This window comes from Urocitellus parryii, chromosome 3 (assembly GCF_045843805.1).
Source record: "Urocitellus parryii isolate mUroPar1 chromosome 3, mUroPar1.hap1, whole genome shotgun sequence".
NCBI lineage: Eukaryota > Metazoa > Chordata > Mammalia > Rodentia > Sciuridae > Urocitellus > Urocitellus parryii.
The window spans coordinates 194,920,474-194,942,824 of record NC_135533.1 but is presented as its reverse complement, the minus strand read 5'-3'; the positions used below and the strand labels follow the sequence as shown (position 1 = coordinate 194,942,824).

Below are 22,351 nucleotides of genomic sequence, written 5' to 3'. Positions count from 1 at the left end.
CTGTAAGTATGTAGACGATGATGACAAGTGACAGGCCCCTATGCTAATGCCCAATGTCAGATGGAAGCAGGACTTCATACTCCTCTGTCCCAGGAGGACCCAAAGCTGGCTTTCTAATAGATGGGGAATATTTGGACGGTGTTTAGGGAAACAGAAGCTTGCTGCTTTAAGGTCTATGTGCTACTTTGCTCTGATCCCACAAAGTCTCAAGTCAGTAATGACAAAAAAAAAAAAAAGGCAGATTTACTTTACAACCTGGGCCAACAGAATTTTCCATGTGCATGTTCCCCTCCTTTCTAAGTACATGTCTCCTCCACCTTCTCACCTTCTGATCTTTTTTTTTTTTCTTTTTTATGGGGGAAGCCAGGGATTGAACTCAGGGACATTCCACCACTGAGCCACATCCCCAGCCCTCTTTTGTATTTTATTTAGAGACAGGGTCTCACTGAGTTGCTTCGTGCCTCACTTTTGCTGAGGCTGGCTTTGAACTCGAGATCCTCCTGCCTCAGCCTCCTGAGCTGCTGGGATTACAGGCGTGCACCACAGCACCTGGCCCACTTTCTGATCTTAATCCATTGATCAACTCCCCCTTCCCTTGCACCACACTTACCTGAGGTCTGTTCCACTTCCTACATGACTTGGCTTAGATTTCATGTCCATCAAGATTATCATGCCCTTGACCACAAACTCAATCATCCTTCTCCTCGGTTCTTCAAGCATCTTTGTGTTGTACAAGACACTATTCTGGAGTTAAATATTCCCACTGCCATGCCTGCACCTGAACTGTGGGAATTACTAGAGAATAACAAAGTCCAGTTGGTCAGTTTTAATCACTAGATTTCATTTTTAAATTTAAGTTTTAAATATTTTAGAAAAAAAATGGGCAGATAGAACAGACAGTTCCCTTATACCATCACCTCTTCTTCCCCGACCCCGACAAAAAACAAAACCTCACACACATACACATGGTTTCCCCTATTACCAAAATCTTAGGTTGGTAAGGTATATTGGTTACAAGTAACTTTTCATGGTTTCCTGTTGCTCTGAGAATAAAATCTGAAGTCCTTAATATGGTGTAAAATTTCTGCCTGTCTTACCAAGAAACTTCCTCTTGCCTTCTTTGCAACAGCCAGAGAGACCTCTTCTAGAACCTCACTAGAACCTCCTCTAGAGACCTCACTAGAAACAAGACTTTTCCTAGATTTGGGCCTTTGATACTTATTTCCTCTACCTGGTATGCTTTTCCCTAGTCACTGAGTTTAGTAATTCTCAACCTTCTGGGTTTAACTCTCAGGTCCTCTTACAGAGAACCTCCCCACCCCAGCTATCTATCTAACAAGGGATTCCCTCATCAAATCAACCTGTCCTTCACGCTGTATGATGACTACATTCAAATACCCCATGTCGCTAGAACCACAGTCTTCTTGTTTGCCTTTCTATCTCCAGGGCCTAGCCCAAGGCCCAGTGCATAAGTAAGAACTCAATAAACATCTGCTGATTGATCAAAGGAAAAAAGTCAGAAGGGAGGAGGAAAGAAGGAAGAAATGAAAGTTTCAAGTCTGTCTTTCTGCTTTTTCCTCCCTTCCAGAAGAGCATCAATTCTCATGACAGTGTCCAAGGCATTGCTCCATTAATTCTGTCTTTGTACCAACACTGCAGCTTTGAATATGTCTGCATTGTAAGTCTTCCACCTCATTTTACTCTTGAGTATCTTGGCCCTGCACTTCCATATTCAATGAGAATCAGCTTGCCATGTTACATACTGACATATACACAAAACTCTTGGGTATTTTTTTTCACATTGGGACTTCAATAATCTCTAAGGCAATTTGAGAAGAAATGTATCCATTACAAGATGCAATCTTCTGATCCATGAAGATAATATATCAATTTATTTCTAATCTCTCAATAAAGTTCTATAATTTTTATATAAAGTTTTTTGGGGGGTACCAGGCATTGAACTCAGTGGCCACCAAGTCACATCCCTAGTCCCACTTATTTGTGTTTTATTTAGAGACAGGGTCTCACTGAGTTGCTTAGTGCCTTACAGTTGTTGAGGCTGGCTTTGAACTCACAATCCTCCTGCCTCAGCCTCCCAAACCACTGGGATTAGAGGCATGCGCCACTATGCCTGTCTCTATAAAGTCTTCATGATTTTCCCCATAAGGATCTTACATTTTTTAAATGTTCTTTTCTTGCCTTTTGTTAGCATTTTGACATTTAATATTTTGCAATCCAAAAACCTCTTTTATTAATTCTGATGATTTATCTATATAGTTTTTAAATTTTTGAACACAGGCATGACATGTGCAAATGAAGAGTTTTGTTTCTTCTCTTTTAATCCTTCTACCATTTGATTTTTTTTTTCACTATATTACTGTGCTGGTTGGGACATCCAGTACACGGTTGAAAATACGCATTAATAGCAGGCATCCTTGCTATTTTCCTGATTGCAAAGAGAATGCTTTCAATATTTCACTAAGTCTGACATTTGTGGCAGGCTTTTTTTAAAAAAATGTTTTTTTTTTTTAACAACAACAACAAAAAAAACCTTTATCAGTCTAGGAAGTTCTATTTGGCTAAGACTGTTTATCATGAACAGGCACTTGATTTTATCACATCACTGTTCTGCCTGTAAAGATAATCACGTTAAGATAATCAGAAGATTTTCTCCTTTACTCTATAGAGTGGCAAATTTTATTAGTTGATGTTTTTTAATGTTAAAAGAATTTTGCTTTCTTGGGATACACCTCACTTGATCTGGATGCACCCAAAATGATCTTGATCTTGTTAATACATTGTAAGATTCAGTTTGTTGATAATTTGCTTACTATTGTTATATCCATATTGATGAATAATAGTTAGCCTGTAATTTTTCTTACTTACATTGTCCTTGTAGGTTGAGTATCAAGGTATCCAGATTATACTAATCTCCATAAAAGAGTTGAAGAATATTTCTCTTTTTCTCTAGCCAATATTTATGTAAGAGTGGTATAATTTTTTTCCTTGTAGGTTTGGTAGGATTCACTAGTGAAGACTTATGGAGGTCAAGATTTTTCACTGTTGATTTAAGTTTCTTAATGGTTGGAAAACTAGTCAGGTTTTTTTTTAATTTCTCAAATTGGTATTGGTTGTTATTTATTTAAGAATTTTCCTTCCTATAGAAATTTTCTAGTTTTATTGGCCTAGACTTGTACAGCCCCTGCTGTGTTTCAAGGATCTCTGTCAACTCTACCTCTGCCACCTTTTTCTTAATAATAGTGACTCGTGTTTCCTCTCATCCTTTCATTAGTCCTGCCAAAGATCATCAATTTAATTAGTTTTCTCAAAGAACCAGCTTTTATCTTGTTGATTCTCTCTACATCATTGATGTTTTCCTATTTCAATTAATCCTGCATCTTATCTTAATTACATCCTCAATGCTACATATTTTGTTCTTTTCCAACTTCTTAAGATGCAATTTTCAGTCCATTTTCCTTTCCAATATATTTAAGACTTCACTTTCCTTCTAAGAACTGCTTTCACATGTAGAATTTTCCTTCTTGTTTGGCTCTAAATATTTCCTAATTTCAACTTTGATTTATTCTTTGACTCAAAGGTTAATTAGAAGTATGATTCTCAATTTCAAAACATATGTGGTTTTTCTAGTTATCTTTATGTTATTGAGTTCCAGCTTAATTGTATTATAGTTGGAGAAACATATGTGGTATGATTTTAATGCTTTGGAATTTATTGATAATTTCTCTTTGGCTCAGCATATTAAAAATGTTCCTTATGTACTTGAATAAAATGTGTCTTCCTGTTAGCTGTAGGGTACAATGCCCTGTATATATCCATTGGGTAGAGAAATTTTATTGTGCAGTATATTCTATATCCCTGGTTGTTATTGTCTACTGCTTGTTCTAGCAATTACAGAGAAGGTGGTGTATAAAAATATCTCCCACTATGATTATAGCAGGTCTGTTTCTCATCTGGCTTTGCCTTGAGTCTGCACTATTAAGTGCATACATATTTTAAGTTGTTATGTCTTCCCAGTAAAGTGAAACTTATATTATTAAAATTGACCTTCTTTATCTTTATATATGTTTTTGCCTTTAAAAATGACTTTGCCTAATATTAATTACATAACTCTTCTTTCTTTTAATTTAGAATCTGCCCAATATGTTTTTATCCTACTTCTACTTATAGTCTTTATATGACAATCGTGTATTTATATGCCAATAGCATAGAGACAGAATTTGTGTTCTTATTCATTTCTGACAGTCCAGTCTTTGTCTTTTAACCAAAGCATTTAGTCTACCTGTTTTAGTGTAAATACTGACATATTTGATTATACGTTTATCATTAGATGGATCAATCTCCCACCCATCCCCTACAACCACACACACACACACACACACACACACACACACACACACTTCTTGATTTATTTTAGATTGTATATTTTTATATTTTTGCTTGCCTTATTTTCCCCTTTACTGACTTGAAAACTAAATACTCAGTGTTTATTCTTTGAGTAGTTACCTTAGAAACTACAGCATAAGCAGTTAAATTAGTCAAAGTCAAAAGTTAGCTAAAGTCTCTCCACTTTCCTCCAGAAAATTTTTCATTCCAATTATCCTTTCTCAGCTTATTATTGCACTAAGTTTTTTAACTTTATCTTCTTTAAAAAAAATTAGGGAGATGGAGATATAACTCAGTGGTAGAGTGCATGCCTAATATGGGAATAAACCCAGGACCAAAAACTTTGTCATTAATCAGTGACAAATAATGCTAACTGTTGTATAAGTAATCCCCAAAACTCAGTAGCTGAATCTCATAAAGGTTTATCTCTTAGTCATTTCATAGCCTGATGCAAATCAGGTATCTATAGCTAGCACTCCTTCAGGAACTGACTCTGCTGCCTCTCAAGATGGCCTTTACAGTCTGCAAAGTTCTTCCTGCTTGTGGAAACATGGGAGGCCAAGGTTTGCCTTAATTTTTAAACAGTCAAAAGCTTTTCAGTCAGGGATCATTATGCAATACAATTTCTTCAAAAATGTAAATGGCTTCAGACCTCTTATTGCTACACACTCAAAGCACCTTATTTGACATAGTCCCCAATTCTGCCTAACTTCTTTGCTTTCTTGTCCTCGTGTCTTTCTCTCTCAAAAGAAAAAAAAAAACATTAATGGCTACACATTAATGCAATCTTTGCTGAGAGTTTCTTCATTTCATCGGAAATTTTGACAGGTCTTCAACACTTTGAAACTTAATCCTTATTGTTTGGGACCTAGAAGCACTGTATATTCAAGGACCTAAAATTCTGGACTCTATTTCCCTTCATTTCTTGTAAATCAACCAAATATTTCCTGGATTCCTCATCTCTTTCTTGTAATATTTGGTAAAACCAAATTACAAGCGACGCACAATACTAAGGTTTTTGCCAATCCTTCTCCTGGGGCTGCTGGATCATGAGGCACATGATCTACCCCAGAAATATTGCAAAGAATATTTTTGCCAGTGAATCACACAGATCAACACTTTCCAAGTCTTCCTACATCTGTTTCCTCATTGTCCACCACATGATCATAGGCCAGTGCCACACAGTCGATGTTTTTGAAATGGCAATACCTCTCTTTTCATCATACCAATTTCTACCTTGCTCAAAATAAATACAGCTAGCTCCAGTGACAACCCCTAAGTCTGTGAGATAGCATCAGAAGTCGATGTCTCACAGCACATCCAATACTGGCTGGGAAGCTTTCCTGAGCGTGTTTACTCCAAGAAAGTAACTCAGGGATTCAGGAGTATCCCATTTTATGATATCATGGCTTTAAACAGGTAGCCTCTGTGGACCATGAAAGGGGAAGAGAAAGTGCAGGAAAATTTATAGCTATGCCTGAACATAACATGTGTTCCTTTTGTCTCCATTTCCATTCTATCAATCAGAACCCAATGACTCCCATTATTTGCAAGTGACATTCGGGAGGGATCAGGCCTGTGGCTAATAGAACAAAGATCATGAGACTCCCTCCACAGTATAAGACCCTGATTGACAGTCAGTGAAGCACATTGATACTTAGGGACCATAGATGGCTGATGGTATTTTTTGAGTAATTTATAAAAAGAAGTCTCTGAAAGCAACTTTCAGGGAGCACCCCAACTTATGGGATGAGCTGCCTCGCGCTTTTCTCAGAACTTTGGTTTCCAGCCAAGACTAGATGAGAGGTGACGAAGAGCTGCCAGGGCCTGACAGTCTCTGCTTCTCCCCAGCTGCGGGTCTTCAAGCTGGCCAAGTCCTGGCCCACCTTGAACACGCTCATCAAGATCATCGGGAACTCGGTGGGGGCACTGGGGAACCTGACCATCATCCTCGCCATCATTGTCTTCATCTTCGCTCTGGTTGGCAAGCAGCTGCTCGGGGAAGACTACGGGGATCACCGTTCTGTTATCGCTGTACCAGGGGACGAGTGGCCTCGCTGGCACATGCATGACTTCTTCCATTCCTTCCTCATTGTCTTCCGGATCCTCTGTGGAGAGTGGATCGAGAACATGTGGGCCTGCATGGAAGTCAGCCAGAAATCCATATGCCTCATCCTCTTCTTGACGGTCATGGTGCTGGGAAACCTGGTGGTGAGTCCCCACTGGGGTCCCACATCATGGGCAAGGAAGGAGGTTTCTGGGTCATTCCAAAAAAAAAAAAAAAAACTTGTTTGACCTTGCTTGACCTTGTGCATTTTTATGCCTACATTGTCCCCCCTGGTTGAGAAGTCTTAAAACTTTTCAAAGCCATGTGGGACATGCAATAAGAAGTATGCCTCAGGGAGCAACTGACATGTAAGGACAAGCACATAGAACAAGGAAGGAAAATCCTGTGGGAAAATTTCCCACCACCGTTTACTAGCTGGGCCACCCAGAGCAAGAGATCTAATAATTCTCCCTGAGCTCTGATTTCCTTAAAAATCAAAAGAGGAAAAAAAAAAAACAGTGCTTACTCATGGGCTTGCTGGGAAAATTAAATGACAGGAGATGACATATGCAAATTATGGAGTGCAGTGTCTGGGAACTCAATAAACGGTAGCTATTCATTGTTGAAGGAAAAATCCCCTCCCCCGCAATCTGGGGGTGCTCAGAGGATACATTTCTTCAAGAAAGAAGAGGAAAGAGCCAGGGCACAAGAGGAGAGAGTAAAAATTGGACCATGTCTAGCAGATCATAGTTTTTCAAATCTATTCCCAGGTTTTGGGGGAATCCCTCTTGCAGGCCTTCCTGCCAATTAGTAACAACACCCCTTCTCCATCCCAGCCTGGCTCCTTGCCCTCAGTTGGCACCACCCACTCTAGTTGTGAGCAACTGACTAGCCCTAGGTTTTTTGTGGGGGGAGGACTGAGCAAGGGAGGACATGGTCTTCCAAGAGCCATGTTCCTATTGCCATGGAAGTCCGCCATTTTGGATTCCTTTTGTGTAAGGCTTTACAGACAGGAGAAAGCTCAACAAAGAGATGAAAGAACATATCCAGACCCCCCAAATCTTTCCCAGCCTGGTCCCCGAGCCAGAGATGTTTTCTGCCTGCATCGCTGAATTGGGCCAGCCTGAAACTCCTTTCTCCCAGGCTCAGCTCACTCACCATCCTTGCAGAGCTATGAGAACACCTACCCCTCATGCAGAAAGTTTGTCTCTCTGAGCACTTTGACATCTCTCCTATCTTCACATCTACTCTGAAAATTAGGGAGCTCCAACTCCCTGCTCACAGAAGAACATAAAGTCAGAAACAACAAGATGTGCCTGAGATTCCAGAGTGGGGAACAGAAAGCAGGGCTTCAACAGATGTGGGTGACCAAGGGCAAGCCCCTGCCTGCTTCTCTGTATTGTCTCTAAGTGTCCCTTTGCTCAGCAGGGTGATCCTCCACTGTGGTGGAGAATGTCCTTCCAAGCTTTGTCCTCCTGTGTCAGGTTACCCTGGGACATCCCCTCAGCAGCTCATTCTCCCAAGAAACAAGGCATCCTGGGGTACATAAGGAGAGAGAGGTCAAGCTGTGGTGGTCCTACCATCCTGCTGCCCATCAGGTGGCTTGATGGAGCCGTCTTCCCTTCCATTCCTTTTCTCCAGGTGCTCAACCTGTTCATCGCCCTGCTGCTGAACTCTTTCAGTGCCGACAACCTCACTGCCCCAGAGGATGACGGGGAAGTGAACAACCTGCAGGTGGCCCTGGCACGGATCCAGGCTTTTGGCCGTCGCACCAAGCAGGCACTTCACGGCTTCTTCAGCAGGCCCTGCCTGCCCCGCTGGCCCAAGACAGAGCCCCCGCTGTGGATGAAACCCTCCATCTCTATCTCCAAAGCCGAGAACCACATTGTTGCCGATGCTACTTCTATGAGGAGCCCTGGAGGGCTGCCAGCTCTCAGAGACCCCAGGGAGGACCACGGTGACTTCATCACCAATCCTAACGTGTGGGTCTCTGTGCCCATTGCTGAGGGTGAATCTGATCTCGATGACTTGGAGGATGATGGTGAACAGGATGCTCAGAGCTCCTGCCAGGAAGTGCTCCCCAAAGTACAGGTAAGAGTGCTCCCTGGGAGACATCCTCACAAGGTAGGGAGGGGCCTCGGGGTAAGAGTGACAAAGGACAGACGGGAAATGAAGGTACCTAGGCTTTCCAGCATCAGGGCTGGCCCAGCCTTGAGGGAGCCCCTGGCGAGTCAGGCATAGGAGACCTTGACATACAGAAGCTAAAACCACGCCAAGTTCTCCAGAGGAGGTGACCCATCAGCAGGGCCTGGAGGAAAGGGTCCGAATGTCCGGGCAGGGCCACAGATGAATCCCAGGCTACTCTGAGGTGCTTGGGCATTTTCTGTCACACGGCTGCCACTTCACTCTGCCTGGCTCAGACTTTGTACATGAGACACTAATGATATTCCTCCAATAACAGGATGTTTTCCAAGAGCAGGCTCATCTAAGCTTCACCAGCACCCTAAGAAGTCCTGATTATTAGGTGACTCATTTGAGGAGATTTTCCTGACAAGTGATGTCATCGGGAAATGACACTCCTTTCAGCATCAAAAAATTGAAGGCACATTTAAACCTTTGAGAGTCTATACTTTTTTTGCACAGTGCTTTACTACCTCAAGCTGCTGCATCAACCCTATTAACCTCTTCTCACTGACTCGGGACACGTCCTCTGGCACAGTGTGGGAGGGCCAGGATCCCTGTGGGGGCCCTAGGGACATAGAGGGCTGCTGGCCAGGACACTAAGTGGCCTCAGACAGCTGTGCTTTGAGTCTGCAGCTCTCCCATAGCCTTCTTACCCTACAGCTGTCACTTCTTTGGCGCTCCAGCAGCTGCTGTTATCAGCTGCCATTTTTTACATGCCTTTGTCTGGGTGACAGCCGAGGGGCAGGGCGTCACCATCCCCAGAGTAAAGGACGTGAACTCTGTCTGCCACCAAGAGGCATGTTCAGTTACGTTGGGGTTCTTTGGAGGGGTCCACTTGGCCAAGTCCACCAGCCGTCTGACTTCTGCACAAGCACTAATGGTCATGGCTGACATCTGTCGAGCCAAGCACTTCCTACAGAGTATTCTGTAAGCATTAACATATTTAGTTGTCAAAATAATGGAATGATGTAGATCCTGCCTTTCAATTTTGCAAAGGGAGAAAAAAGAAGATGAGAGAGGTTAAATAATTTGCCTACCCTCACACAGCTTCTAAGCAATGGAACTAGGCGTGAAATGCAGATCTATCTGGCTATAGCGTCTGAGCTCATTTCACACAAATGTACATACATATGGATGGATGTGTGTCAGTTGCATGTACGAAGTCCTTAGTTCTGTCAGCCTGTGGTGTGCAAGATCTTTTCAAATTTGGAAGTGTTCAGCTGAACCTGACTCAAGTACCCAGTTGGGACTCTTTCTCACTAGCAGGAGCAGCTGCAGCAAGTCGGGAGGTATGAGGACCACCTGGCACCTAGGAGCCCAGGCTCTGGTATCTCCTCTGAGGACCTAACTCCATATGTGGGTGAGCAGTGGAAAGACACAGCTGCTCCTCAGGTTCCTGCAGAGGTAGGTATGTGAGCTTCCTGGAGAGTCCAGATAGCCAGCTCTGTACTGACGGGTGGACCAGTGGAAGATGGGGCTGGGGGAGGGTATTCCAGACCACACTCCACCTTGTGACTCTATTTTTCATACTGGGAATTTTTTAAGTCCCTTGCCAACCTCTGGCAAATCCGTAAATTTCAGCTTTCACACGCCATCACCAGAACCTCACCCCTGGAGGCTGAAGGGAGAGTGAGAAAAGAGTGAGACCCCCACTAGCTGGGGGTTTAGGGCCACTCTTCAACCTCTCTGAGCCTGTTTCTTCATTGGGAAGTGGGTGATGCCTCCTTGGCAGGATTATTTTGAGGCTTAAATGAGACGCTGCTTGTCAAGTGTTTAGCTCCTGCCTGAAATGGAGTAAGTGCCCAGAAAATGACAGCTAAGAGAAAGGGAAACAAAAGACATTGCACAAAGAGAATCAAATACCTTTCAGAGGCAGCAGATAAAAGTTAGAGGTGCTCGTGGATGGGGAAGTCTTTCTCCCCTGCGAGGCTCCCCCACTTTCTTTTGTCCACATTATTTTTTTTCTCCTAGCCAAAAGCAGATCGGTGCTGGAGAGAGGCTATCTGCCGGTGAGTGGTGAAGTGACAGCCTTACAGGGACGGAGCGAGCGGGGAAGAAGACTCAGGTTTAGGAATGTCCTCTAGGAGCTAAAAATAAACTTTGCAATGTGGCTTACAAATCTTGGAAGAAAACAATCCACCGGGAAAGAGGTGCCTCTCAAGGTTTAGCATCTTCACTACCCGGGTTAACGAATTAGAGAATTTAACGTGACACCTAGCCCCTGAGTGTGGACTGTGTGACAGGCACCGGGCTAGGCAAAGATAAGCCAGACATAAATCACCCCAAAGTTATCAAGCCCTCCAGCACGAGGCCTGTCAGCTGCTGGCTGCATGCCTTGGGCAAGGCTGACCCTAGCAGGTAAGATAAGAGAGAGGGCTGAGATGGGATTTGGGGGCAGTGGGTGAACACAAGCCAGATGGACCCCCAGTGGGGAAGATTGTCACATTCTACACCTGGCTGTCACATTCCCTTCTAAGCATTCCAAGGACTCTGTGAGTTTTCCCTCTTTGATGTTTTCAGTACACAACCTCTGAGTGTTGGTTTTATTTTGTTTTGTTTTGTTTTGTTTTTGTTTTCTTGTCTAGGACCCTGGCCAGGCAGGGAGGGGCCTGACAGGCGACAGATGGGGACCCACCCCACCATTTGGGTCCATTAGCCAAGCTATCAGGTTTACTCATAGGAGAGCAGCTTCAGCTCCTAATTGAATTCATGGGAGACATTATAGGGCCAGAGCTGCCAGGAGGGCAGCAGGCCCCTCAGCCTTGCTCCCCGATTAAATATTCAAGCCCAGTGAAAGCTGAGAGTCTTTATGGGTGTAATTATGGTGTCTCGGGCCATCGCCAGCACTCCATCAGGGCCTGGAAGTTTACAGCTTCGCTGAGCTAAGCCTGGGGGCTCCACAGGGAGCAGCAGAGTTCCGGGCCTCAGCTGCTGAGGCACCAAATGCAGGCAGGATGCCGGTCAGGCCCAGGGCGGCAGGACCTGGGCCCTGAGGGGCTCGCCCTGCACCTCTGGGGATCTCGGCCAGTTGGCCCTGTGGGGGCCACACTGCGTGTGGGTCCCTCAGAGAACTGAGCTCACGACCCTGGCCCTCTTCCCTGCAGGAAGTGGACGATACAAGCTCCTCAGAGGGCAGCACGGTGGACTGCCCAGACCCCGAGGAGATGCTGAAGAAGATCCCTGAGCTGGCAGATGACCTGGAAGAACCAGAGGACTGCTTCACAGAAGGTAAAGGGACAGCTCAGGGCCTCCTCATGCTGCCGTTCATTAAGGCCAGAACCCAGGTGCATATTCACTAGGCACCTCTGCGTCCAGGGCCTTGGCTTGGGGTCCACAGGGGCCACAGAAACTGGGCCCCCCACAGCCTCATCCCAGGCTCAAGGGCTTCAGTGTCAGATACAAATGACATGACTCACTGCCCCTCATGCCACATCAGATGGACACAGGACAGGAGCTGAGTCTCTCTCTTCTCCCTTGAGAACACCTCCCTGAGTTATAAGCCAGCCTTCTTGAGATTGAAAAGAGAATAGGTGGATACTACCAGAACCGTTACTACCTTAACTCTTGATTGGGGACATAAAAGACCCAGAGGATGGCCACAACATATCTGTTTCCCTCCGTCTTTTGTATCACTTCATTTTTCATACTGGGGATTTTTAAGTCCCTGCCAACCTCTGGCAAATCCGTAAATTTCCACTTTCACACACCATCACCAGAACCGCATCCCTGGATGGCTGTAGGGAGAGTGAGACCCCACAAGCTGAGGGGTTGAGGGCCCTTAAAGGCACAGCCTGTCACTTATTCATCTTTTCCCTCATGTTTAAAACAGAGTCATATGACATTCTCAATATTTGTGCAATGAATGAATAAACAAATAGTTCACACTATGACAGTTATTGTGGCCTCAATAACTTTAAAGAAGTAGAAGTTGAGGGCTAGGACAAAAATCATGTTCATTGAGTTTCTTGTACCACTTGACCCTGGGCTAGGATAGGTCACAACCTAGCCAGGCAGTGGCCACTTAGTTTAGTGTGGGCTCGGAGCATAGTCCATCAGACACCACCAGATCCATGCTCATTGGTTCATCAGGGATGATTGAGCATAAAGATAGGGACCACTGGTATCATCTATAAGAAGGAAGATGGTTGAGGAGGACATCAGAGTGGGCTAGACCACAAAATTCGAGAGAATCACCTAAAGGGCTGAATTGAAGGACCACCTGGAAGGGACCCCTTCTCTCTTATTCCGGAAGAGGATTCTTTTCCAAAGGTGCATTGAGTGGGTTTCCCAGAAGAGTGGTTTCTCTACAGAGCTGGAGCAGAAGTGATCCCAGTGGAATATCACTCACTATGAGGCACCTCTCTCCACAGGCTGCATGCGACACTGTCCCTGCTGCAAAGTGGATGCCACCAAGTTCCCGTGGGACATGGGCTGGCAGCTGCGTAAGACCTGCTACCGCATCGTGGAGCACAGCTGGTTTGAGAGCTTCATCATCTTCATGATCCTGCTTAGCAGTGGGTCTCTGGTAAGGGGAAGTAGGGGTCCTTGCCCCTAAGCTCTCCATATGGGATCCTTGCAATCTAACAGCCCTGGAGCTGCATCAGTGGGCTCCTCTCAATCCTGGCCTTAAAGTTCTCAGCCTGAAGCAGGAGAAGGAGAGTTGCAGGTCAATGTTCCTCTCAACAGCAGGGGATGGAAGGTTCTAGATGGTCCACAACATGGCCTGCTCAGCCTGGCTGCTACAAAATTACATTGTAAACAGTGAGCGCATGCTCCCTACCACATACACACACACACACACACACACACACACACACTTTATGGATGGAGAAACAAAGGTTTGGGGGACTTTTCCAAGCTCACCCAACTTGGCAGTAACAAAACCTAATTTTGCCCTCAACTGAGTCCCATATCCCTGATTTCCCTCCCTCTGACCTCCCCAAATATATTGGCTTTCCCTGAAGGCCTACAGAGACCATCCTTCTTATCTTATCAAACCACTTGCAAATGCTACTATTCATCCCTCAAAACAGGAAATTGCTATGGCAGTGCTTCTCAAAACTGAATCACCCGGGAAGCTAGCTAGAATGCAGGTTCTGCTTTGGAAGATTGGTGGCAGGGCCTGAGAGCCTGTATTTACAACACGCTCTCAAATGAGGCTGATACTATCATCCATGAACCATTGCATACTGACCCGCAAGGCCTCAGGGATAAAAGCTCAGAGTTCAAGACACTCCTGAAGCCCTGGACTGAATGCCAGGCTTTGTCAGACAAGAAGGAGGATCCTTTCTCTCTCAGGGTTCAATCTCTAGTGCTCATCTCAACAGAACAAGATAGATGATAAAAACACCAGAAGGGACTGGTCATCCCCAATTGTACATATTTTATAGGTGAGGAAGTTGAAGCCCAAAGACATGAAGGAAACTGCATGGAGACCCAGATAACTAGTTCAAGATCTGGGACTAGAGACCCACTCTCTTGATTCCACAGCTCGAAGCATTTTCACTTGTCTTGTTCTTCCTCTATCATTGATGCCCTGAAAATAATCTACTGAATATCTGAGCACTGGACTTCAATGCCAGACTTCCCATGTAGGGCATCTGAGCTGCTCAGTGTGGCTTCAACGTTGAGATAGAGCAGCCGCAGGGACGAGGCTCCACCCTAAGAGGTGGAAGAGGACCCAGCAGGGATGGCACAAAGCCAAGGGGGGAGAGTCTCGGTAAGAGGACTGGCCTGCTGTCATGGCAATTGCAGAAGGTGGCAGTTTCTGAAATTGCCATCTTGATGGGACAGGATGCCAACTGTCCACTTGGGCTGCAAGCATGCTGAGGCCACATTGCAGGAGCTGGAGGAGGTGAGACAGGGCTTTCTCCACACCTTCCCTTCTCTCCCTTCTGATCTCCTGGATAAAATGATAATGCTGATTTCTCTCCATTTTTTTCCATTCTCCCTTGCTCTTCCTCATACCCCAGCTGTCACCCTCCCCATTTCCAGCAGGGACTCAGATCCTGCAACAGCTGCTCTGCCCCAGCCCACCCCACCCCAGCAGCTTCCCTTCACTCCCCATCTCCTTCCCCATGGGGCCAAACAGGCTTGCACCAAATTTAGTCTTTATGCTTTTACTTGGAGTACTTTTTAAAATATAACATGAGTTTTCATCTGACAAAGTAAAATGCAAAAAAAAAAGAGAGAGACAGAGAGAGAAACCAAGTTGGAAATTATAGCAAAAGTCAAAAGGAAAAAATTACCCATGTTCCTATCACTCAAAGTGAAGCTTACTTTGAAAACATTTTGGTATATCTCCTTCCCATCTCTCTTATGCACAGAATACATAATACATATTATAAAATTAAAATCACATCTGTGAGTCTGTGATTTCCCAGGAAATTTTCTTAGGAATTGTTCTCATACTATCTCACTTAACGACTACAACATATTCTATTAGAGAAATGTGCCATATTTATTCAACCAACCCCTGTGTTTACTTCTAATAAGCATCACGTAGCCATATGCACCGCCTTGGAGATATCAATGATTGCCTGTCAGGTTGGGTCCTAGATTCAGAACCCCAAGCAATTTTCCTGTGCTGGCAGTTTATTGGGGTACTCTCAGATAAAGTCCATGAGGGGAGTAAATGAGCAAAGAAAGAAGCCAAGAGAAATTGAAATTCAGCCATGAATTTCCCACAGGAAGCCCTGCCCTTGAAACAAAGGGGATGACCTGATAAACCTACATGTCAATCCTCATTGGCTGCCCTGGGTAGAGAAGAGATATCTAATCCGCAAAGTAGTCCCCAAGGTGGGCCCAACAAAGTCACTCCCAGTGCTGGTGAGTGGGGTGCTGGCTCATAAAGAGGGTCCTAATGGCATTTGTGCCCTTAGGACAAGTCCTTGAAGGAAGAATTACTTGGTTTCTAAAACCTTGGAGTCATGTTTCCAATTTGGCTTCCCCAAAACTATTTTTGTTTTCCTTCCCACCAGTCACACACCAGTGCTGGGGTCTCCCCTCCATTCTTTTTGATCTCCACCAGTCTGATAAAAGAACAATATGGCATCTTCTTTTAATTTCCATTTCCTTGATTACCAGTGAGATAAAACGCTTTTTTTTTTCCAGAAGTTTGTTGGCATTTCTTACTCTCATTTTTTTTGTGTGTGAACTGCCTGCGAACATCCTTTGATGCTTTTATTTTTAAACCAAGTTACTGTTAGCATCCCTTTGGTTCGCTTCCAAAATCTTATTCGAGAAGGTTTCCTTTCTCACTTGCATTCAACAACCCTGCAAAGCATCAGCAGGGCTTCATGTCCCTGTTGGCTGAGGAAGTCTTGGTTTATATCTCACAATGCCTCCTCCAGAATCCACCTCCCCTCCCAGGAACAGAGGCAAGAAAATGATACTGCTCCCAGGGACTGTGAGCAGGGCTGGCAGGGTCCTTTCCTGTCTGCCTGGGCTCCTGTGCAGTCTGTCCCTCTCTTCCTTTCCCTCCAGGCCTTTGAAGATTATTACCTGGACCAGAAGCCCAAGGTGAAGGCTTTGCTGGAATACTCTGACAGGGTGTTCACCTTTATCTTTGTGTTTGAGATGCTGCTCAAGTGGGTGGCCTATGGCTTCAAGAAGTACTTCACCAACGCCTGGTGCTGGCTGGACTTCCTCATTGTGAATGTGAGTGGCTCAGTGGGAACACGTGGGGCTTGGGGTTCTCACCTCTGACTAATGACGACAGCTAGGGCAGAGGAATCCCAAAGAAAATCTTTAAATACCCAATAGAGTCCGAGAATACCTGTGAGTGGTAAGCTCCAACACAAAGGTGACCCTCCAGTGAGCCCCTCAGTTCTTAGACCTCCAACCAGAAAGACTACTGCATTTTTATATCCAAAGCAAGATGACTCAGGGGCTATCCAGGGTCTTAAGACCCTGCATCCACTGCCAGGGCTCTGGACCCTAGGGAGCACAGAGAATCTGCCTGCCTGCTAGCTCCATGGTCTCCATCCCTAGCTACTTTTGAATCACCTGGGGAACTCTTAAAAATACAGTAGCCATACACTACTACTCCAGAGATTCTGATCTTTCTAATTTGGGGTGGGGTCCAGGTATCAGTATTATTTAAAATCTTCTGGGCATTTCCAAAGGGCCACTATGATTGGAAACCACTGAGTTGATCCCATTGGCTCCTCCCATTGGAAAGGAAAGAGGATCCCTTTGGAGAGGTGATGATCCAGAGCTCATGTGTTCAGATTCCCAGTAACCTGTGACCACTAACCTCTGCATTAGGGAATTTACCATGTGCTTCCCACACATACATTAGACTTGTGGTTCCTTGGAGTCACCTCTCCTGTATCTTAACCAATACATTTTTCCCTATCTCTCTCCCTCCCTCCCTCCTTCCCCCTACCCTCTCTCCACTCTTGGCTTTGCCACATAGCTGAGGGTTCCTGTAAGCAGGGTGAGGCATAGTGCTGTTTATCTCAGCCTCCCCCAACCAGCAGACACCAGCATCAAGGTCTACACATTGGAGGTGTCAGGAAATGTGTCTGTATGTGGTGCTTGCCTCCTAAAACTGGATGGAGTTCAGTACAGAACATTCTGTCCAGCCTCCCATGTTGGCAGGTCCTCCACAGCAGGCCAGCGCATACGACTCTCTTCTCTCTTCTTTCCTGATGCCAATGTGCTAGCATCATCTGGCTCCTGCACCACAGGGACTAGCTGCGAGGTCTAAAAATCTGAGTCATGGGTGCTAATTTGTGCATATAAAATAGTTATTCATACATGAAAGGAAAATGTTTATTCTGATCCCACCCTTTCAGGGGTGTAGTAACTCTTACCTATGTAGATCTCACTAGTTTCATTCCTAATCACCTTAAATGGTCACCCCCTAATTCCATCCATCTTCCTACAGAACTTTCTTCTAACCATCTGCCCTTCCTCCCTTACATTCCTCCTTTCATCTATCAAATATTCACCCTTTTTTATTCCCTCCTCCAAAACATTCATTTGTCTTTATTTCCTCCATGTGTCCTTCTCCACCAGTCTTTTCCTTCTAGCATCCATTCCCATTCTTCTTTTCTTCTATCCATTCATCCATCGATCCTCAACCCTTATATCTTTCTCTCTTTTGATTCGCCCTTCTATCCAAATATCCAGTCATCTAGCTTTCTATTCACCTATTCATGCATCTTTCACCCAAGCATCCTTTCATTCTTCCACCCATTCTTCCACCTTTCTATTCTTCAACCCATCCAACTGTCCTTCCTGTGTTTCACTGTTCATTCATCTCTTCCCCTTCCTTCCTTCTATCCATCCATATTCATCCACTCATGTCCATTTATCTCCTTTATACTATCCATGCAATCAACCTTCATATCATCTACTGATTTCTCCCATTCATCCATTCTCTCTAACTCTGCCTCTTTCCACTCATCCATCAGTCATTTTACATCCATTCTTCAGCCATCCATTCTTCTACTCTTCCCTGCTTCCATACTTTTTCCTTTCTCCTTTGATTTCTATCTTCCATCCTTCCATTGACTACCAAATCATCCTTCCATTGACTGACTACCAAATCTGTCTTTGTAATCTTGAATCCATCTTTCTATCCAATTGCCTTTCGGCTTTCCACTCAGATGTTCTTCCTCTCTTCTTTTATTCCTTTCATCCATCCCAACACAATTCGACCTTTTCATCTATTTATCAAGTGTTTATTCAAATCTACCAAATACAAGATTGTTATACAAAGTGCTCATAGAGGAATAAAAGCAAGAGATAAATACTCCCCACCTCCAGGAGTTTACGCTTTAGTCTTTCAACAGATTAAGACACACATAAGGAAATTAGTGTATTAAGATGGGGATGTGGTGGACACTGTTGGGGACAGTTAGTGTCTTCAGGATACAGGAACATGAACTTTCTTTCACTCGGGAGGTGGGGCGGCTGTGAAGGTTTCATACAGGAGATGGCATTATATATGAGGCATGCACATGAGCAGGAGCAGAGAGGTGCAGAGTTACTGGACAAGGCCCATCCTAGCTAAAGGATGCTTTTGAACAAAGGCACAGACACAAGGGTGGTTGGGGGAACAATTTGATTTGGGTAGGATATATCGGTGAAATATGACTAGAAGAGTAGGTTGTAGTCATGTAACATAGGCTAAGGAGACAGAAACTTTCCCTAAGGGTGATAAAGGACCAATAAAGGTCGAGCCTATAGGAGAGATGTGATCATAATCAGATTGGCAATAGAGTATGAATGAGATGGACAAAATACTGGGGCTTAGAGACCAGTTGGGAGGCTGGTGGCCTGAGCAGTGGGAAGAGAGCTGGGATGAGTGGGTGGGATTTGCAGGAGAGGTAGCAGCCCCTGTGTGCCCCAGCTGTAAATGTTCAACAGGATCCAGGCTTCCCAGAAAGATGAGCAAAAGACTCACTAGGGCTAACATGGAACTGGCCCCAAACCTCCCATCTCTCTCAACCAGCCAGGCAGCTGGGTGCTACCTGGTAGTGTCTGGATGTTTCTGTAATGAAACAAGAGGCCCCTTTCCATTCCAGTTCTTTGTCCTAGTGAAATGAGCCACCTATTCATAGAATGGGTATTATTTAAGGCTCAAGAACCCAAGCGTCAACCCTTTGCTTTCTAGAATTATTGTGTACAACCCTACCTGGCTACCAGAATAAGCACAGGATTAGGTCACAGCCCCCTGCAGGCTTGAGCCTGTACACAGAGTATCTCCCTAGCACCTTCAAAATTCCTAGAAGGGGTAACCATTTTTTCCATGTCAGTTTGTGTCCTTTGAAGTCCTTGGGTTATCATTAAAAAAAAAAAAAACCTTATAGCTGACAGACCAACAGGGGTTCACAACTCAGTCATTACATCCCAGACATCTATTGAAGCTAGACCCCCTGCCATTCGTTCTTGTTGAGAACTGCAGAGCTGTAAGTACTGTAGGATTCTTTTAGTCTGTCGTCCTCATTTTACAAAGGGCAAAAGTATCCTGGACTAGCAGGTCACAAAAAATTGGGGATCAAGAGGGACCTTGAGGTGGGCTGGGGATATAGCTCGGTCGGTAAAGTGCTTGCCTAGCATGTACAAGGCCCTGGGTTCAAGACCCACACCACCACTAAAGAAAAGAAAAGGAAAAGAGGGATCTGCATCCCACCCAGAACAGGACTCTTTCCAGTGCATTTTTTCTGAGCAAATACAATTAAGACTCATTTTATATCCCTCAAAATAAACTATAAGCATTGCCACCATGAAGGGGCATCATCTCTCCAAATCCCTGAAAGTCAATCCAAATGTCAAGGTTTGGGGGTCTACCTGACACTAGAAAGGAGAGAAAGTTTGACCACCTGTGTAGCAATGTGGGAGAATGTGTTTTTGTTATTCACAGGTCCAAGTAAGTAAGGAGTAAAATTTTCTCTAAATGAGGAGGGACTGGGCTCTTTCTCTACCTCTCACTGCTATACAGAATAAGGTCGGAGCCAGGACAGTGGCTTAGACAGAGCAGGAAATGGGAGGCTGGGCAGAGATTTCCTGTCTTCTTCCACCAGGTTGCCCTCTTGGAACCCTAGTGTGATGCTTTTGCTCTCTGCCTGCACTCAGATCTCACTGACGAGCCTCATAGCGAAGATCCTGGAATATTCTGATATGGAATCCATCAAAGCCCTTCGGACTCTCCGTGCCCTGCGACCACTGCGGGCTCTGTCGCGTTTCGAAGGCATGCGGGTAAGACCTATCTCAGAACTTCTCTTATAAACTTTTACTTGGTAACCCTTACCCATGCCTTCATACCACTGACCCCCACCTCCAAAGGTCAGTTCTGCATCTTCCCTTCCTGCTCCCACTTTGGTGATACTGCATGTCCCAACTTTCCAGGTCCTCCCCAAAACCCTGTGTGAGAACCTCTTTCCTTCTCATTCATAGATATCACACCCACCAGGATTCACTCCCATTGTGCAGTGATCTTGTCTCAAGGCTCCACAGCATCTATTATCTCAGTCTCCCAACTCTGCCTCTTGTTCTTATTGACAACATCTCCAGAACATCCCAAGCTCTCCACCTTTCCCTGACGAATGAGTCTTTTCTCTGGTGGTCCAATTAAATAGAGTGACCTCTTCGATTCAGCCGCTCAGCCGCCACGCACTGGAACGCACCTTCTCTCCAACCTAACACAGTCTCCACGTCCTGTGAATTACTCCCTTCCATCCACCCTTCCCCTATCTATTATTATCAGCCTCCACCTTGCCCTTTCTCCACCATTGGCTCAAAAATTAACTTGGATTTTTAAAAGTAATTTATATCTTTACAAATACTAGGAACTACAGATTGAAATAGAATTTTATTTTAATTTGTACCCAGATTCCTTTTTTTTTTTTTTTGTACCAGGGATTGAACTCAGAGACACTTGACCACTGAGCCACATCACCAGCCCTATTTTGTATTTTATTTAGAGACAGGGTCTCACTGAGTTGCTTAGGGCCTTGTTTTTGCTGAGACTGGCTTTGAACTCACAATCCTCCTACCTCGGCCTCCCGAGCCATTGGGGTGACAGGCATGCACCACTGTGCCCAGCTTGTACCCAGTCTCTTGTTTTCTGATTTTCAAATGAGTGAGTTGGTGAATATAGATTTAGTTTCACTGATGTTTGTACGAATTCTCTAAAATGCAGAAATTGAGGATAATAAAGTAAGGTTTGAAAAGCCTGCATGTATGAATACAACAGATATACTTGTACCTCTAAGTGAGTATGCTTATGCTTATAAAATGATCCATATTCTCAGTCCTAAGGAAAGATACTGAAACCTTCCCCCAGTGAGGTTAGGGGAACAAGATCTAAATCCATCTTCAGCTGCCCAATGTCTCTTAATCTTCTGAGTGTGAATTATTGCACTAATTAACACACATCTCTTGCTGTTTCCAAAGGCCAGTGGCTCATGAAGTAGCTTGAATGAGTATAGAAGGAAATGGGACCCAGTAGGGAGGGGCATTTGCAGTGTCCCAGGTCCTTTTCTATTTCCCACCAGGTGGTGGTCGATGCCTTGGTGGGCGCCATCCCATCCATCATGAATGTCCTCCTCGTCTGCCTCATCTTCTGGCTCATCTTCAGCATCATGGGCGTGAACCTCTTCGCAGGGAAGTTTTGGAGGTGCATCAACAATACCAACAAAGACTTTTCTCTTGTGCATTGGTCAATTGTGAATAATGTTTCTGATTGTCGGAATCAAAACAACAGTGACAACTTTTTCTGGGTCAACGTGAAAGTCAACTTTGACAATGTTGCAATGGGTTACCTCGCACTTCTTCAGGTGGTGAGTCAACTATGAGATCAACCATTTCTCTTTCTTTGGATGCCCAACAAGTGAGGAAAGTCTGGAATCTTCCAGAAGATGCTATATAGAGATATTGCTAGGGATATCACTAAGTGTGGGCTGAGGTCATTCTTCATTCCTATAGACTACACAAATGATACCCGTTAAGCTAGAAGACATTACCAATGAGTGCCATCTTACAGTGGTGCAGTTAGACAAGTCTAGGTTAAGAGCATAGAATAAAGGGAAGGGACCCCCATGGGGTTATGTCAAGGGATTACTTAGAACACACTACCTATACAAAATGACCATTGTATAGCCACGTGCTCAGTCTTCTACTTTATATTGTCTCCTAGATGGTAATAAATCATGTCTAATTAAGTTTCTTACTATGATATATGATATTGTCATAATGACAGTC

At 44.6% G+C, this 22,351-nt stretch overlaps 1 protein-coding gene across 3 annotated transcripts in view; it reads left to right on the top strand.

The window, feature by feature from the left end:
- Scn10a (sodium voltage-gated channel alpha subunit 10) overlaps nt 1–22,351 on the top strand; it is a 91,642-nt gene that overhangs the window by 54,203 nt on the left and 15,088 nt on the right. For 2 of the 3 annotated variants that reach the window (XM_026401587.2, XM_026401588.2), the window contains exons 15-22: nt 6,256–6,615; nt 8,093–8,542; nt 9,899–10,039; nt 11,740–11,863; nt 13,006–13,160; nt 16,121–16,294; nt 20,225–20,347; nt 21,646–21,930. In XM_026401587.2, the coding sequence (XP_026257372.2) occupies nt 6,256–6,615; nt 8,093–8,542; nt 9,899–10,039; nt 11,740–11,863; nt 13,006–13,160; nt 16,121–16,294; nt 20,225–20,347; nt 21,646–21,930 (1,812 nt within the window). The remainder of the gene's footprint in view (nt 1–6,255; nt 6,616–8,092; nt 8,543–9,898; nt 10,040–11,739; nt 11,864–13,005; nt 13,161–16,120; nt 16,295–20,224; nt 20,348–21,645; nt 21,931–22,351) is intronic. The other variant, XM_026401589.2, reaches the window with a different exon arrangement.